The sequence below is a fragment of the Pezoporus flaviventris genome, unplaced genomic scaffold (assembly GCF_033815535.1).
Source record: "Pezoporus flaviventris isolate CSIRO_AGI_PZ_B2104156 unplaced genomic scaffold, CSIRO_AGI_Pfla_v1 ptg000005l, whole genome shotgun sequence".
Classification (NCBI taxonomy): domain Eukaryota; kingdom Metazoa; phylum Chordata; class Aves; order Psittaciformes; family Psittacidae; genus Pezoporus; species Pezoporus flaviventris.
In genome coordinates, this window is record NW_026892553.1 from 2513167 (window position 1) to 2530262 (window position 17096).

Consider the following 17096-nt stretch of genomic DNA (forward strand, 5'->3'; position numbering starts at 1 on the left):
GCAACCAATTAATTTTGTCCTTGTTGCTTGACATTAGCACAAAAGCCACTGGGCAAGGCAGGAGGTCTCATCCTTGCTGGGTTAAACTTTACAAGCTCCTGTCTCAATGCTTAGATAGTTTGAATAGGGACAGCATAGGGATGACTGGAGTGTGCTCTTTTCCTCTTCAGCTTTTGCAGTCTTTGCCTTTGTGCTGGGTTGGCTCAGTTTCCATATTGGCTAAATCCTCTTCAGCCAGAGTGAAGTCACCCCGAGTGACCTCACACAGTACTTCAGCCTCATCGCGTGCTTCTACATCGGGGCTTCCACCATGTCATACGAATACAGGAAAGTGACGAGCAAAATCCTGCACCACAAGTGAACTTGATGCTGCTGACCGGGAGGGAGAAGGTTTCTCTTGAAGGTACAGAACTCGATTCTTTCACGTCAATGTTCAGCAGTGACTTCAACTCTCACAACCCAAGTGAGAACAGCTCACCAGCTCCCAGGCTGCCCCTATGGCCTCCCAGCCTCACATGAAGGGATTCAAGAACCGGCACTGCGTGGCTGCAGGGCTCTTGGAACGGATGAGGATGGTGCTGTGCTAAGGCTCCCACAAGTAACTTTTTGACTATGGGTTTAAGACCCTTAGTAACAACGCTGAATGTGTTTCTTTACCTAAATGAGGTACTACACAAATGACTGCTCCTGAGCAAGATTAAAACCCACAAAACCACACAACCACCCTGTAGTCAAATTTGAATACATTTGTATTATTTATTGGCTGTATTAAATATATTATCTATTTGATAGTTACAATTTAGTAATACAATGCATGGCAGCTTTAACATAAGTTTGAGATACCTCAAAATTACAATACAAGAAGACTGAAGATACCTAATACATGAACGCCACGAGGGTCTGTTGTTCTGGAATGGGAACGGCTGACGGGAAAGCTGTGTTGCGGTTGGCTTTCCCGCAAGAAACACGAGTGTTTTGTGGCAATAACAAAAGGACTTTGTTTCACCTTTTCACGGTCATGACTTGTTAGTATTTACTCTGCAATCCTAATTTACCTTTTAAAACGATCAGAACTATTATTGCCAAATAAACCTCTACAAACTTCGTTCTAAGAGTTAAAGAAATAACCCTTTGGCAACAGAGATTTGCTGAAGGCCGTCTTATTTGCTAAAAGTAGATTATGAAGAGAAATAAAGACAGATTGTAAACTCTTCTGCAAACTAGACTAATATCTGTATAAAACTCTTTCCAACACTGGAGGGAGAGATTTCTATGATATAATAAATGATTAACTTAAAGTTCTGCTACAAGTAGAACAATACATTCAAACATACATTTTCCAGGACTTTTAATCAAAATAAATAGAGTACAAAATGAAGAGTACATTTTGAAAAGATTAATTTCAGATTGCACCATAAATCTACTTTGAAGAGTATTAAGCGATACTATGTCATAATTTAGGTTTTCCACATCCGAAATACAACACAATGCCTCAAACTACAACGCAACATTATTCCTCAACTGCTATAGGAGAAAGACCCTTAAACTGATTAATCACTGGAAACACTTCGCCTGTAGCACTATCGCATCCAACACTCCACGTACAAGTGCATCGCTCTGATGGATATAAAGTGTAGCCACATCTTTGCAAAATACACTACATCTACCTTTCCATGGCACACTCCAAATGCTGCTGGGAAGACCCATTTTGAACCCCACTCGAAATCTGTTGAGTTCCAGCTTTCCGAACACCCAACATCAAGACGGCAGCTGTAGGTATTCGTGAGCAGATTTGACAGCAGTCATTTGTAGTGCACAGTGTCCACAAAATACATATCCCCCAGACAACCAGGACGAGTTTCCGAAAAGCTCACGGCAGGCTGAACATTCCCATCTAGAAAACCATGGAATGTGAAGCTGCTACCCCTGGGATAGCAAGTCCTTTAAAACATCATAGAAATGTTATCTAAAAAGAGTTCTTTCAGGTACAATTTGATCATCCAGATTAAGTTAGAAGGGCATCCAAAAGCAGTTTGAACTTTTTATTTTTAGGTTAATAATAGTACAAAAACATTTGCTCAGTTTGAGCCAAATAGTGTTACATTTATCATAAATGCACTCTTTCTCCTTAAAGACAACACCTGTGCTTTTCTGAAACCACTGTAGAGATTTAATCAGAAGCACAGGAAATTACTCTTCTCTCAGGCACTGAGAGTGAAATGTGGATTGGGCCAAGAGCTGCTTCACCAACAGCAGAAAGCATTTCGTTCCGAAATGTACGATACAAAAGGGGCCTCTTCTGCAATGCTGCACCTGAAAACGTACATCACGTCCTGCTAACCTTTTGTCTAGCAGTTGGATTAAAACTCTTAAAAATGCTGGCACCCTCTACGTGAACACTTGAAATGATTATTACAGAATCCAAAATATTAAAATAACTGTAAAGTAGTAATATCACTAAGTCAATATTCTGCTTTCCTTCTACGGTATATTAAATGTGGTATGCTCTAGTAATGATCTGCAATACAGAACTGCTCTAAGCTTAAGCATTTGTGCTGCTGTATTTCATGTATACCAAACTACGACAATACCCGATTAAACACTGCGGATCGACTGCCGCTGCTCTGGTTGTACTGGAAAAGGACTGGTTCTACCAACGCCACCTGCTCTCCCACTGGCCAGAGGGCCCCACTTTGAACTGGGGGAGAGGAAGAGAGTGTGCGCACACTGGTGTGTGCAGTAAGGCAGTTTGTTTTGCTGTTTTATCAACAGCTCACCCTGATTACAGAGGACCCAGGATTACCCTTTCTACAAGAAATCTGCGTTCAGTATTCGGAAAGGATCTGCCAACCCAGCCTCACTGTTAGCCAGCAGCAAAAGTGGAAACGCATATAACGATACATTTCCAGCTAGGATTTTAATTAGAACTAACCATAAATACCCGAAATAGCTTCTGTACAAAAGCTGAGTACTGCATAGGCTCTCGTCTACTTGATTACAAAGTACTGAATAACAACAGCGAATAAAATAGCAACCACTGCGAATCCGCAGAGAAGAACGATGGCGATGAAGCGCTCTTCACGTAATGTCTTCTTAGTCTCTGCCAACTCCGTCATCAGGTCAGCACCCTGTGGAACCAGCTCCTGTTTCTGAGATGAGAACACCGTACTGGGGCTGTAAGGTCCATACAGTTCTTGAGAGCCGGTAGAGTCTTGGGACTGGCGGCCGGCGCAGACTCTGATCCGATATTCACAGTTTGTCTGCAAGTTTGTGAGACGGAAGGAGGTCTCTGGTCCCTTGTACACCTGGTCAGAAGAAGAGGGAGAACTGCATTACACGGGTCCATCTTACAAACAATACCTTCTATTCCACTTCACAGGCACATGCGGTGCTGGACACTGCTGGAAGTTGTTCTCTTCGAGACAGCTTGAATGTGAGAGTTGTTTCCTTGTGAACAATCCAAAGCTTCCTTGTGCCCAACACTGACACACCTGGATAGCGGTGCTCAGAAAAAAGGTGTTCTGCACAGGATTGTTCTCAGCTCTCCTGAGTGCTATCTATGACCGGCAGAGGCAGCAATGCCACAGATCTAAGAATCAAAAACACCAGGAGAACTGCTGGGAGAAGAGGATAACCTGGAGTTAGCCCACTTCTAGACCACCAGCCCTCCCAGGACCTCCCTTACCTGCCTTTGCAGCCACTTGCTTTTACACTGCAAAGAAAGGGTCAACACAGAAACAGAACTCTGTGATCTTTAATGGGGGGCAACCTTCAATGCCACAAAGAAGTGGAACAGCAGGACCTGATGCTGAAAGCTGTTCGGACCCATCCTGAACTTAAGTGTCTCACCAAGAGGAACTGACCAACACATGAAACAAGCACCCTGACAGCAGGACTGTGAGATGAGTCCCCTGCTGAAATGAGAAGTATCCCTGCCGCCACCATTAACAAACAGAAATTCAACCTTGGAATACAGACATCTTCTTTTCCAATACTTTTTCAAAGTAAAGGAAGTTCATTCTGTGAAACGAAAGGTACCTGATCAAACTCTCTCCCAGCAGCGAGCTGAAGGATGTAAACAATGGAATCTCCTTTCATCGGCTGTAAAGGTTCCCATGTGATTTCATATGTGTTTTCTTCCAGCTGATTTGCTTTGGGTGCTAGAAAAAAAACAGTGATTTGTTGGTATTTCAGAAAGAGAAAACAATGGTCTCTGCAGATGTTCGAGTTTTTTCCAGCAGAAGAAAAGGTCTAAAATCACCAATTATCACCGTGACTCATTTTCACAGTTGATGTAGCAATGAGCACTGGTTTCAGTACTGACAAGGAAGTTTTCTTGCTCCAGCTTAAAGAACACTTTGCTTGTGTATATTTTCCATTGAAACTGTGTCAGTTCTAAGGCAAGTGCCCGGTAAAATGCCCATGCCTGGCAGTATTCAAGGCCAGGCTGGATGGGCTTTGAGCAACCTGGTCTAATGGAAGGTGTCCTTGCCTGTAGCAGAGAGGTTGGAACTGGATGATCTTTAAGGTCCTTTCCAACCCAAACCATTCTGTGATTCTGTGAAATGTAAAAGCTTGAGGTTTTTCCAATATACTTGTTAACAATGCAGAGGGAACTGTCATTCAAATAATTGTAAGCACTTAAGATTTCATTCTTTTTCTTTGCTGTATTTCATGACAAGCTTAAAAAAAGATCATTGTAACATCTGCAGGTTAAACCTGTCTGTCTTTTTGAGCTGCTGATATCTACCACTTGAACAGATAAACAAGCACTTTCAGGTCACCAGAGAAATCAGCATGTATATGGCCTGGGTATGTCCAGAGCTGAAGCTCCATGTTATAAGTACGGCTGAGTCAACTAACTTTCCTGCAGGTAACTGTCATTCTGATCTTCAGAGTGATTTTCTCTAATGATAATCTTTAATGCTCACATTAGAAAGTGAAGATCGGGAGTTCTCATTTGCCAACATGCTGTTGTAACTTATATCAAATGATAGCCATCCCCGAAAAATGACTTTCCAATTGCGAAAGGGTAGAAGAAATCCTCACTGCTGGGGTGCAAGAGCCACAGCCCACACTGGGAGACAGCAAAGACAAAGCCTATGACAACTAACTTCTGTTCCCTGCCCCACAAAGGCCCTGGAAAGACACTGAGCTGGGAAGAGAGTCTGCAGCTGCAAACTGTTGCAGCTCAATTTGCACTCAAACAGCTTGTGGAAGTTCCTAGTGCAGTGTAAGCTCACCTTTAAGAGATGCAGGTGGAGACTTAGTTGTAGTGAAAGCGTAAACTTCAGAAAACCCTCCCTCTCCAGCATCATTATATGCCTGGATTTTAAAATAGTACGTAGTGGATTCACTGAGTCGCTGTACCTTGTATGTATGACAAGGGCCATTATAAACAGTGACAAACCTGCAAGAAAAACACAATTAAAAAAATCAGCATTATTCTGTAATCAGATTTGTGACAACACATTCTGGGTGCCCATGCTCACGATGAACATCAGGCACTGACCTCTGCTGCTGTCATCAACAGCTCACACTGTGCATTACATCAGCACTGCTCACCATTTGTACTGGTGGAAGTCTTAATTTTCAGTCACGAAGCAGTCACAGCCTTTCAAGACACTGAGCTACACAGGCTACCACTGGAGCTACGTGACCAAACTGTGCATTTGAATCAAGAGAATAACCCTTGGTATACTAGATAAATTAGAATCTCAAGTTAAAGAACAGCCGTCAAGCCCAGGTTCCTCATGCACAAACTGGACTTCATTGTAGAATCTCCAAAGAATAAAAAACCCTGGCAACACAGGAAGATGGTAAGATATTACTATTTAAACAGGAACTGTATTTGCTGTTCACAAGTAAATAACAGTGCAACAGCTATTAACAGCATTTCTGGTGGAAAGGTGGGATGCAGAAAGGCAAACTGAGGGGAAAACTGAGCCCAAATGACTTCCTAGCACAAAGAGAAAGGAGAATACTTAAAACGTCTTATAAACTTGATCTGAAGCTGTAAAGCAACAGGCGTGAAGCTCCATTTATCTTACCTGCCAAACCTGTCCTCCATCTGCAAGTTGAATTGGGTAGGGTTGGTAATTAAAGCTCTGCTAGGACCTTCACCCCATTTCAGTTTAAGGCTCTGGTAGCTGAAGACCACACATTCCAGGTGAGGAGGGTCAGGAGGTAGTGGTTTTGTTTTGGCTTTAATGGAATGACTGAAAGGGCCAACTCCAAAGCTGTTTATGGCCTGTATTCTGATTCTAGAAACGTGAGAAAAGCAGCTATATGGTTAATTTACTGAGGTCCTGAAAAAAATGCCAGGTAATAAAGCCAGAGTTAGAATTTGTGAAGAATGTAACTTCAAACAATAACACAAGTAAAATGCAAGTAGAAAATAGCTGTACAAATAATCTACTTCCAAACAAGTCAACATTGTTTTCAGCATAATGAAGCTTCAGTGTTTCTCAGCATTGTTCAGATTTACTCTGCTCATCAAGCAAGCACCCAAGTCCTCCCTGTTAACTTGAGCTCTTTGCCTCCTACTGACACTGAAGAGCCACAACCTGACCTGAGCATGTAACATAGAAACAGCTAATTGGCTCTTACCCACATGCTCATCTTCTTCTGGTGAGCTCCCGCTGTACACATTGCTTCAGAATTATGAATTCTAAACCCAGAAGATTTAGAAGAAAGCCTTGGCTTTGAGATAGAATGTTCATTTTAATGCAGCAATCTTAACTCTTGCCACTAAACCACCACGCTCTGAGTCTGGATATGAGAACTCCCCTCCCCAAGTTGCAGAGTGAGTTAAGCAAATGGTCTAAAAAGCAAATGAAAACTTGCTCTAAAAAATTAAAACACTGTCCTCGAAGCCGTTGACTGAAAACCCTACAAGCGCAGTTTCTGAATAAAACAATCATTACCTGTACAGAGTGTCAGGCAGCAGGTTCTCAAGAACATGGCTTGTGTTTCTTCCCACAGTTACAAGCTGCTTCTCCCCATATTCTATATTATATCCAGTGATCTCCGACCCGTGACAACACGGTTCTTCCCAATGAATTGCAAGGCACGTTGATAAAGGAAGAGAAATTTCCATTTGATCTTCTTCAAGTAAGTGCAGCACTGACACTACTGCAGGCACCGATGCAGGGGTTGTCACCACACCGGTCTCGCCAAACAACCCTACTCCAGCAGCATTCACAGCCTGGAAGGGAGAGCGCCTGTTGGTTAGTGAGCCTACATTTTTCTAACAGATACGGTGTTTCCCTTTGTATGTGTTAACAGTAATTTGGAAGAGAATGGAAAATCTCCCAGATAAAATGTAAACACTGCAAAATGGCTGGTCATTGATGCAACACTAGATCTAAACCTCTTCTCTAGGCATGCGTAGTCAGGAGGGACTGAGAGAGAAGGGGAAGTGTTTTTACCAATTACCTTATATGCTGCATTAGTAGGTGACATGATTTTATTCACGTTAAGTTTTTCTTCAAACTGACTGTACTTGTTTGTTTGCTTAGCAACACGTAACAGAAGGCTTTTCATACCTGTACTCTGCAGTAATACGTGGTTGCAGGTGTGAGACCTTTTACTTCATAGCTCTGGCCAGGGCCAATGTAGAGGATGTGCATGGACCCTTCCACTTGTCCCCACTCCAGTCGGTATTCACTGATTTCTGCACCATTGCACACAGGGCTCTGTGAGTTCAAGCAATAAATTTCCTTTCACCTACTGCATGTACACATGTTCACCTGGTAAGTGTGATCTCTGGTATGCTGAACAGAGACACTGGAAGAGAAGCTCTGGGGTTGACACCTGAGCTTCAACTAGAATTGCCAGTACAATTCTAAAAGCCAAATCTTAATTTGTGTATTACTAAAACTCTTTAACACCTACCTCCCATGAAACTACAGCACAGGTCGCACTTTTACAAGTTATCAGGGGTTTGCAACACTGATCAGGAGGTCCTGGAGCAGTACAGATCTCTGCTTTGTCAGAGTGAGGGCCAAACTGCAGGGAAATACAACTGCATGAATACAGCAACAGCAGTAGAGCAAAAACCGATGTGCAAGTGTAGGAGCTGGAGAAAACAAATTATTTTTAACTTAATAGGGAAATAAATAGAAGTGCTCAGTGTTCGGTTTCACAGCACTGTTTAAAACTCCTTTCAATTAGTTTACTCTATAAACTGGCCCTGTGCCTACAGGATATCTGTAATCCTCTCACTGCTACGGTTTTGTAACTCCTCCTTCCCCTGTAGTCAGGATCTGATTTCCAGAAGCAGCTGGGTACTGTTTCAGAAAGACTTTTATGCACCCAACATTTGTCCCAACCTCTTTTCAAACCTGGTATTATTTGAACACACCCCTCTCCACACAATGCTCTTCCCACACCACCAACCTGCAGAGCCAACGCTAATTGTAAAACAGGGCAATTTCTTAAGGCACAAACATGAAGTGGTTATTTGCAGCCAGAAGTGTAGGGCGTACACTGCAGTCAAAGGAATGACTAAAAGTAGTAAGAGAACATCTAGCTCTAACTTTGGACTAGTTACCTTTGGTTCCAACAGTAATCCAGTGAACAACAACAGAAACACAACACAGTGAATGTCCCCATAGCCAGGGACATTCAGTCCTTCCTTCAGCCCTCATTTATTGAATCTTCTTTCAATCTTACTTTTTATGCTGCAAGAAATTTTGCACCTTCAACAGAAGCTACAAAATATCATCAGGCCTGTAAGACAATAGTATCATTACTATCTCTTGTGTAAAATACCCATTTGAGTTTGTTAGCACAGTGGTTACCCCAACTTTGTTTGCTGCTCGGATCCAGAAGCAGTAGGTTCTCCCTGGAAGCAGATTGTTTACTACACATTCAGATGCTGGACCCTGATACACTTGTCTGTGTTCATCTCGTTCAGAGTTTGCCATCTCCACAATATATTCTGTAATGTCGGAACCTCCATCTACAGATGGTGGGCCTACAAAATAAAAAGATTTTTTTTTTCCCTATTAATAACACAAAGCACTTTTAAATTGTTTCTGATCAGCCCTCTCAAGCTAAAAGCTGAGCCAGGTGAATTCTAGACCTTAGAGTAGAGGCTTGTATTGTGTATCTGAGCACAAACACTTCATGAAGCTTGCCTTCTTCCCCCCGGATACTGACAGATCAGTTTAAGACTGATCATGTTTCCTTCAAACCCCAGTATATCTTCATTAATTTTTGATTATCTCCTTTACCGAGACAGAAGTAAGACAAAGAGGGTTGGTTTTTAAATTGCTGAGCAGGTCTCAGTAATGAGAAAGTCAAAGTGTTCTCACTGGAAGACCTTTACGTCTGCTTAAGTCTCACCGTATTGTTGCACACAGATGCATCCCCCCCAAATCAGAGGTGGTTAGCGTGCTCTGGTGGTCTTAAAAAAGCCCAAAAGCCCCTAAAACCTCCACACAAGTAAGTACATGGATTACATTCATACGGTTTTATTTTAAACAGCTCCCCCACCCCCTCGATTTTTCATTGTGCCATGACTTTTAAAATCAGAACAGTATTTTGCTCAGAACACTGGAGCTTACCCCACTGTAAAGTGATTTCCTTGGGCTTAGCTTTGCCTGCCAGGCATGGAGCGTGACAAGGTCCAGGAGGAATAGCTGACGTTGTGACAGTCGTAACATCAGAAGCCTGGCAGTAATGCACAGTGTTTTAGAGTGGAAACACAAAACATTTCACTACAACATGAAGAGAAATGGTTTGCAGAAGCAAATTAATTCTCTTTCTTCTCACCTGGCTTTCACCACCTTTACTGGCACAGTACACTCTCATTCTGTACGAGGTGCCAGGCCTGAGATGATCACACACGTGTTCTCGCTGGGAACCGCTGTATATGGTGTCCCATTTGGTCCCTGAGGAAAGATAGAAAATGCTTTCCACTACAAAACTTGTGCAAAAAAAAAAAAACAAACCCCAAAACAACAAACATGTGGAAATTCTCTCACTCAGCTACTAAGATAGTCAGATTTGAATGATCAGTTATGCAGAGAACATGTACAGGCCAATACACATGTGAAAATGCAACAGTGACAGCCAGAGCAATGAATCAGCACACTGAATTGGCACGCAAGCTGAATTAGCACCTAAAGATGATTGCTTACCAACTGATGGTTCCGAGATTTCCAAGAAGTATTTAGAAATGTCTGATCCTCCATTATCTTTGGGTGGTTCTGAAAGAAATCACCACCTTACAATAAATTATAGAAGATTTAAAACCAATGCATTATCTCATCAGCTTTTTCAGAGAACATTCATTCACTGCAGAATATATTCACATTGAGAACTCAATTCAAACAGAAGCAGAGAACAGCATCCTTATATATTCACAATGCATTTTCCAGAACAATAAGGTTTTTCTATTATTAATTATGATTATGCCAGGAAGAAGAGTAACTAGGAAAATACTGCCAGTTTCAGGTATTGTTTCATTTTTTTTAAGAGCACAGAGGTATTATTTATGCATCGCTGTAAATCCAGATGCCATTACACCTGAGGATGTTATGACAGCATTGACTGCTCCTTTAAACCGAATAAAGAAAAGCGCTGCTTTTGTCCTATAGCCCCAAACCAAACCAAGCTGCAATGTTTTTGGTAATGCAAAGTGTTCTCCTGCAGCAATGCTATCTGCAGAGACAAATGATTACCCTGAGTTTGCCTCTCACTTTAAATCTGCTGACTGTACATAGGTAAGCAGCACTCAAAAGACAACATGTACAAAAGGTAACCTACCCCATGTAACCTTCACGCTGTGCGAATGGATCTTGCCCTTTACAGTGGGTTTACTCGGTGGTCCTGGCTTGTCAGGGTTGGTGCTGTGTTCTACCACCTCACTGGGATTACTTTTTCCTTCGCTGTTGTAGGCGAACAGCTGTTTCAGGAATGATCAGAAAATATGGTAAATGCTTTATTACATGACAAGTAATAGCCTGCTGATTTACAAAAGTATTCTATGAGAAATAACAAAGCCACCATCCAAGGAAAAGACAACAATTTAAAAGAAAAAATTAGCTAGTGCAAAAAATTTGATTTGTACTAGAATTGCAGCAAAACCTATTATAACAGCCTATGATAATAATACCTATTATAAAGGAACTGCAGGTAGTTTTCTGCTGTCTCTACAAAAGTGTCTTAGCTGTATACTCCAGCTGCTAAACTCCAGAAAAGCACACAGCCATAATTAAATGAGAAATAAAATTTAGTACAAACCCTAAATTTATAAGATGTACTCCTCCTAAGATTTCTTAAAGTGCATGAGAGCTCATCTCCATTGTACTGTGGCTGGAAACCATAACCCTGAAAAGGAGGGAAAATAACACCACACAGAGTCACAAATCTTCCACAATAAAACAAGAACTAGATCAGGTCAATCACATTTCTATCTTTGTTTTGTAAGTACATGCAAATGGCTGCAGTTATTTTGCAGCATGTTATTAGAAAGTAAAAAAGCTTATTTAAGCACTACTGCATGTGAACCTTTTACACATACAACAAACCCCAGCACTTACAGAACCTTCCTCTTCCATGTCTAAACTGTAAGTGAGGGAGTCATCTGAAGACACCCCGCCAGGCGGGCTCCACCTCACTGACAGCCAGGTCACTCCTGCCTCAACAAGCACCGGGGCTGCTGGGGCTGGTGGGACAATCCCCGCTGTATAGTATGTCACTGTCTCGCTGAACCCACTGCAAAAATGCAAAATAAAATGAAAATGTTAATAACAGCACACCAAATTGAGGAGAAAATAATTTATTTGCTACGTTGTGTTCATTACCTCATTCCGATATCATTTTTAGCAGCTAATCTGAGCGAGTATTTTGTGGAAGGAGAGAGTTTGGTAAGTTTATACTGCTTCAGGTGGCCATAGTAGCATTCTTTGAAGGGTCCATTCTTCCCCTTTAAAGAAGTGAGAACAACCCAAGTCAGTTTCTGCATGAGGACTGCATGCTGCCTGCTGAGGTCAACTTCTTCACTCTAAACTGTCCTGAACTTCCTTTCACTAATAGTTAAAAATGAGTAAGCCTAAGAACATCCAAAGATCACGTCATGGTCGTACAGATTATGCTCCTCATAATCCTAAGCATTCTCCATAATAAACCCACATTTTGATTGAGATCTCTGTTGATTTTTTGGCATTGTAATTTGACAAAATGGTAATAAATAAAATCAGAAATGTGTTTTGCTTTCAGTTATCTTGTAATGCATTTCAATAAGAACTTTGAAAGCTGAGTAATATTTGTGACAGCAACAAGCCAGATGCTCATCCATTTCAACAGAGCACAGGAATTAATGATGCTCTGACTGACAGGAATCAAATGAGGGATCTTTACACTGTCTTCCTAGAGGATCTGAATGGAATGCTGCCACACTAGTAATTTGATTCAAGTTTTTTAATTGGTTTGTCCCTTTAAAACTGTCTGGACAGTTGCACTGAAAATAGCTGATGCACCTAAGCAAAAAGTATTTTTAAGTATAATTGGTCGACAGATGTCATTATGATTTTTTTTTTGGTACTAGAAAAGATCTTACCTCATCCCATTCTAAAAGAAAATTAGTTATTTTGGAACCATTGTCATTTGAAGACTATAAAAAAAAAAGAAACAATGACAAAAGTTAAAATCAAATGGTTGTACTTTTACAAATATTATTTCACGTTAAAAAAACTCAAACCAAAACATTTCAACAATGTAACATAACATACTCCAATTGCCTTTTAAAACAAAACATTTAACATAGAGCTGAAAGGAATCTGCAGCAGGCCCAGAGAACAGCCCTCCTCTTCACACCCACTTGTGATAATCTGAAACTCTACTGGGGGCACAGGCACATCTATTCCATAAAGTAAGCTAGAATGGACAAAAACTAGCTGCTATTTTAAGTAGTTTAATTCCTTGCTCCTGATGGCTTTCCAGGCTGCTATACTACTTCTGTTAATTCTGATAGTTTATTAATTAATTTGATATTTAATATTAAACTCATGAATAGTTTTATGAACAACATGAATGAGATTCTTATAAATTTTTCCTTGTGTCCTTGCACTGCATGCTCACCAGCTGCCTGAGCAACGTAAGCATTCAGGCAAGCGACATTTGTGCTTGATATGACATATGAATTGGGAACTTCCTTCACTTTGTAAGTACAGGTTATACAAATGATTTAACTAGTTAAAGTCGTTTACGTATAAGCCATTTTCCAATACAGTTATAAGAAAAACACAAAAAGACAAGAAAACAGTTGTCAACAAGTCTTCAAAGGAACTGTACAGATCCAAAAGTCAGATTATTAAACTTCAATCCACAAGCGAGCCAAAGAATGTTACTCTGACCCTAACTAATGTACAAACATTAATTTGTACCTATTTATTGTCCAGGAACCCCAAGGAAAGAAATAAATGCTCTGTTCTTTCCTCTGCTGCTGGTTCAGAAGAGAACTTTCCTACTGAACAGTGCATACTGGGAAAGACCTACTACCAACTGCATCACATTAGAGGCATGCAAGAAACTAAACATTGAAAGAAAGAGGAAGAAACATGGTTTGTTATCAGTCTTCACTGCACAACTTAAAAGCCAACACCTAAAGTACACACTAAATCATTGACCAAGCTAATTTAAACATACCATGGGTGACTACATCTGACTTCTTACCTTCCACTGCAAGCTCAGGCTGTTTTTGGTTCTGTTGATGAGCTTCGGTGCAGCTGGACAGTCTGGCTCACAACTTTCTGTAGTGAAACTCACTAATTCTGAAATGGATTCTTTTATGGAACTGCTGGTTGCTGAAACTCTGAACAAAGGACAATTAATTATGTTGCTGTTGCATCAGCACCTGACAGCTTAAGGAAAGAATTGTCAGCTTTAGAAACACGTTTAATTCCAGCAGTGGTTACAGCCACAAAGACCAGCCTGCTCTTTCATTGGAGATATGTGAGTGAAGAAATACATGTGGAGGCATGATGAAAACTATAAGCAAGTGTAACCAGACAGTAACAGAATACCTGAGTTGAAATGAATCTTTCGCTAAAAAAGACCTAGAGATTCAAATTAACACTTGTGCAAGAGTATGGATACTAAAACAGATTCAATCAGCTATTCAGGCAATGAACTCATGTTTACCAGTGTTTGACTGTTTAAATGGTACAGAATTTCTAGAACAGTTGTGCTCATTTATGGTTGGTTTTGAAAAGCAATGACTTGACTAACTTCAGAAATACTGTCTGTCTGATCAAATGAACTAAAGGTAGAAGAAAGTTGGCCACTATGGAAAGCAACACCATGAACTAAACCCACACTACGCTACGCTGTGCAAGTGGAGCTGTGCTGAGTATTTAACACACTCAGAAAATTTCTGCAGTTTAACAGGAGTTGGCTTCAGTAAGTCTTAAAACTGTTTTCTTCCTGTGCCCAAACACTGAGGCTCATTTCTGCTGCTGGATCACAGTGTTCCGCTTGTTTAACAAGCTTGTCTTTCTCTCAACCAGTTGAACACCTCTCCAGTAACACTTATTTGCTCTGTGTGGCATTTCTTGAATGTCACGTCTTGTTCCCTTGTAACACAGCCTGTTTCAACCAGCTTCCACTTCCTTTCTCGCACTGCTACAGAAGCCTGCAGTTTAGAGAAGCAGTTTTATAAATCAAGCTGGTAAGTCAGACTTACAAATCCATATTCAAGGCTAGCTTATTTTATTTACTGCTCCCTTCAGCCTACAACAAATCTCTTTCACCGAGTTCAATCTTGTTCTAAAAAAAATACCAACAGAGGATAACTTAAAGTTTGTATTTGAGAAACACAAAGAGACAGAAAAGTCTTCCCTACTGTCAAAGAGAGAGTAGGGAAGAAAATGAGGTGACACTTCCATGAAAGTAGAAGGTAAGTGGGAATTTCGATAGCAACAGTAGTGTCCATAGCTATGGCATTTTTGCCGAATGTTCCTCAAGTTCTTTGTGATCACCCTTTCTTCGTGAAGCCACAGTAATTTGGTATTTAACATACTAAACCAAAGCATGAAGTAGTTAACTCCACATAACGTACCTGGCATGATAATCAGTTGCTGGTCTGAGATCGGGAAGTGTAATTGTTAATTCTTCCCCACTGTGAAAAGGGGAGAAAAGAAAAAAGAGAAGAGTTACAGCTCTTTCTTATACTTCAAAGGATAAAAGCTTATTGAAAAGCAAAACCATGTAGCGCACATTTAATTTGCACGTTTCCCATTGTCCATGTAACTCTTAGTGATATTACTTAAAATTTATTTCACGTGAAGTAGGTAGGTCTGCAAGTCAACAAACAGCTCCTGATAGAGAGATTGCTGATGGGTTAATGGTTTTAAACATCGGTATTGTGCTTAAATGAAGAAACTAAACTTACACATAGACAGATTTAAATTTTCCATTTTTACCACTGTTGGATATTGCTACTTCAAATGTAAATGCTGCTGGACTATGACTATGGCTCTCTCCATTCTGTGAACTAACTGGGAGATTCCAGGACAGAACGGCTGATCTTGCTTGTATATCAGAAACCTATTAAAAGCATAAATAATGCAAGTAAGTTTGCTTTCTGCAATAAAAGGTATATTAGTCAATAACATGGTGTCGCTAGTTCGCCTATGAAGTTCCTCGCTGGAGGAATTCTTTACCTTTGTAGCAGAAATACTGAGTCATTATTCGAATGTAAATTATTTCCTCTTTTAATTTCTAAAATAATCATATTAAAGGATTTCCCTTCAAACACTCAACAAATGCACAAACACATGACATTATCTCAGTGCAAGAAGAGAAACTTTGTTTCAACTGCACTGTTTTCATCACTCATTTGGAGCAAAACTGTCAGATTTAGGAGTCTTGAACACTGACACCAGATCTACATACCTAGGCAGTCAGATGGCCTAACTTCCCTACTCTGTGACAACTCCATCACGTATTTAACCACTAAGCTAGAGGATTGCAAGAGGCTCTGATTTCAATGTTCACAACTAAAGCTTTTGATCTAAATTTCTTACTGCTCACTTCAAATTTTCTCTGACAAGGTCAGCACAGCCTTCTGTTAGCATTAAGTACAGATGTCAGAAATAGCCATAAAGCTGTAAACAGCTTTTTTTTTTTTCTATTTTTTAATTTTATTTATTTTTCTATTTATTTATTACAATAAAACTGTAAACAAAGCTAGAAAGCTGAAGGAAAAGAACAACCTGTGCTTACTGTATAGATAACGCAAAGAAGAATTTCATTAAGCATGCTCAAGATCAAAAATATCAGTGCAGTTTTAGCCTTTAGGCATTTAAATTCACATCACCAGACTCCAGCTTCCTCAATAAGTATGTAAATACTTAAGTATTTGCTCCAATCTCTAAGCATCGCGTAAAAAGATGATCTATTTTTGTAAACTCTATTCCCAATATTCTTAAATCCTCTATGCTGAATGAAGAATGGTTCCAAGAGTGGACAGACTTCCATTAGGTTAGTAGGCCCTGGGTATGCTTGGTACTAAAGCCCTCACATACACTTGACAACTTGGCTTACAGACTGGGAAACTGAGGCAGACAAACTGTTTCAGAAAGTTGAGAAATAGTGAGTTTCCGTAGCATGGTTGCCCTTTCCCAGCTATAAATTCTGATAACTAAAATACATTTTCTCTATCAAAAAAATAAACCATTAAGAAAAAAGAAAGATCAAAAAGACATTTTACAGGAAGTATATGCACAGAAGATAATGGTATTTTAAGGATAATACTTACAACTGGCTTGCCAATGCTCAAGTGAGTATCACATTTCTTGGACTCTGTGTCAGATTCTGCAATTTCAAATACAAAACAGATTACCCAAAACCCCAAGAGTAAACCAGTCTGTTACAAAAAAGCCACCACAAGATGGAGTTTGCCTTAATAAAAGTTTAACAATAGTATTATTGTGCAAAGTTCATTTCCCCTGTTTGTTTTGGCTGTGTGAAGGGTAGAAACATGAACTATCCAAAACTAACAGTGTTACAAAAACCCTTTTAGTACATCCTGCACAAAGGGTGTATTTTCCTAATCCGAGCATAAATAGGTTTTCTTTGACAAC

At 40.3% G+C, this 17096-nt stretch overlaps 1 protein-coding gene across 1 annotated transcript in view; it reads right to left on the minus strand.

Moving 5' to 3' along the window:
* Positions 1-731: 731 nt before the first annotated feature.
* Positions 732-17096, minus strand: part of LOC133265296 (fibronectin type-III domain-containing protein 3a-like) — a 46216-nt gene continuing 29851 nt past the window's right edge. The window contains exons 8-27 of the mRNA XM_061445663.1: positions 16772-16827; positions 15404-15558; positions 15071-15130; positions 13687-13825; positions 12572-12625; positions 11817-11938; positions 11553-11727; positions 11254-11340; positions 10777-10915; positions 10149-10217; positions 9781-9899; positions 9573-9678; positions 8805-8980; positions 7897-8010; positions 7548-7697; positions 6927-7207; positions 6051-6263; positions 5244-5410; positions 4039-4160; positions 732-3305 (exon numbers count right to left, since the gene is read on the minus strand). Coding sequence (XP_061301647.1) covers positions 2988-3305; positions 4039-4160; positions 5244-5410; positions 6051-6263; positions 6927-7207; positions 7548-7697; positions 7897-8010; positions 8805-8980; positions 9573-9678; positions 9781-9899; positions 10149-10217; positions 10777-10915; positions 11254-11340; positions 11553-11727; positions 11817-11938; positions 12572-12625; positions 13687-13825; positions 15071-15130; positions 15404-15558; positions 16772-16827 — 2822 coding nt within the window. The 3' untranslated portion in view covers positions 732-2987. The remainder of the gene's footprint in view (positions 3306-4038; positions 4161-5243; positions 5411-6050; positions 6264-6926; positions 7208-7547; positions 7698-7896; positions 8011-8804; positions 8981-9572; positions 9679-9780; positions 9900-10148; positions 10218-10776; positions 10916-11253; positions 11341-11552; positions 11728-11816; positions 11939-12571; positions 12626-13686; positions 13826-15070; positions 15131-15403; positions 15559-16771; positions 16828-17096) is intronic.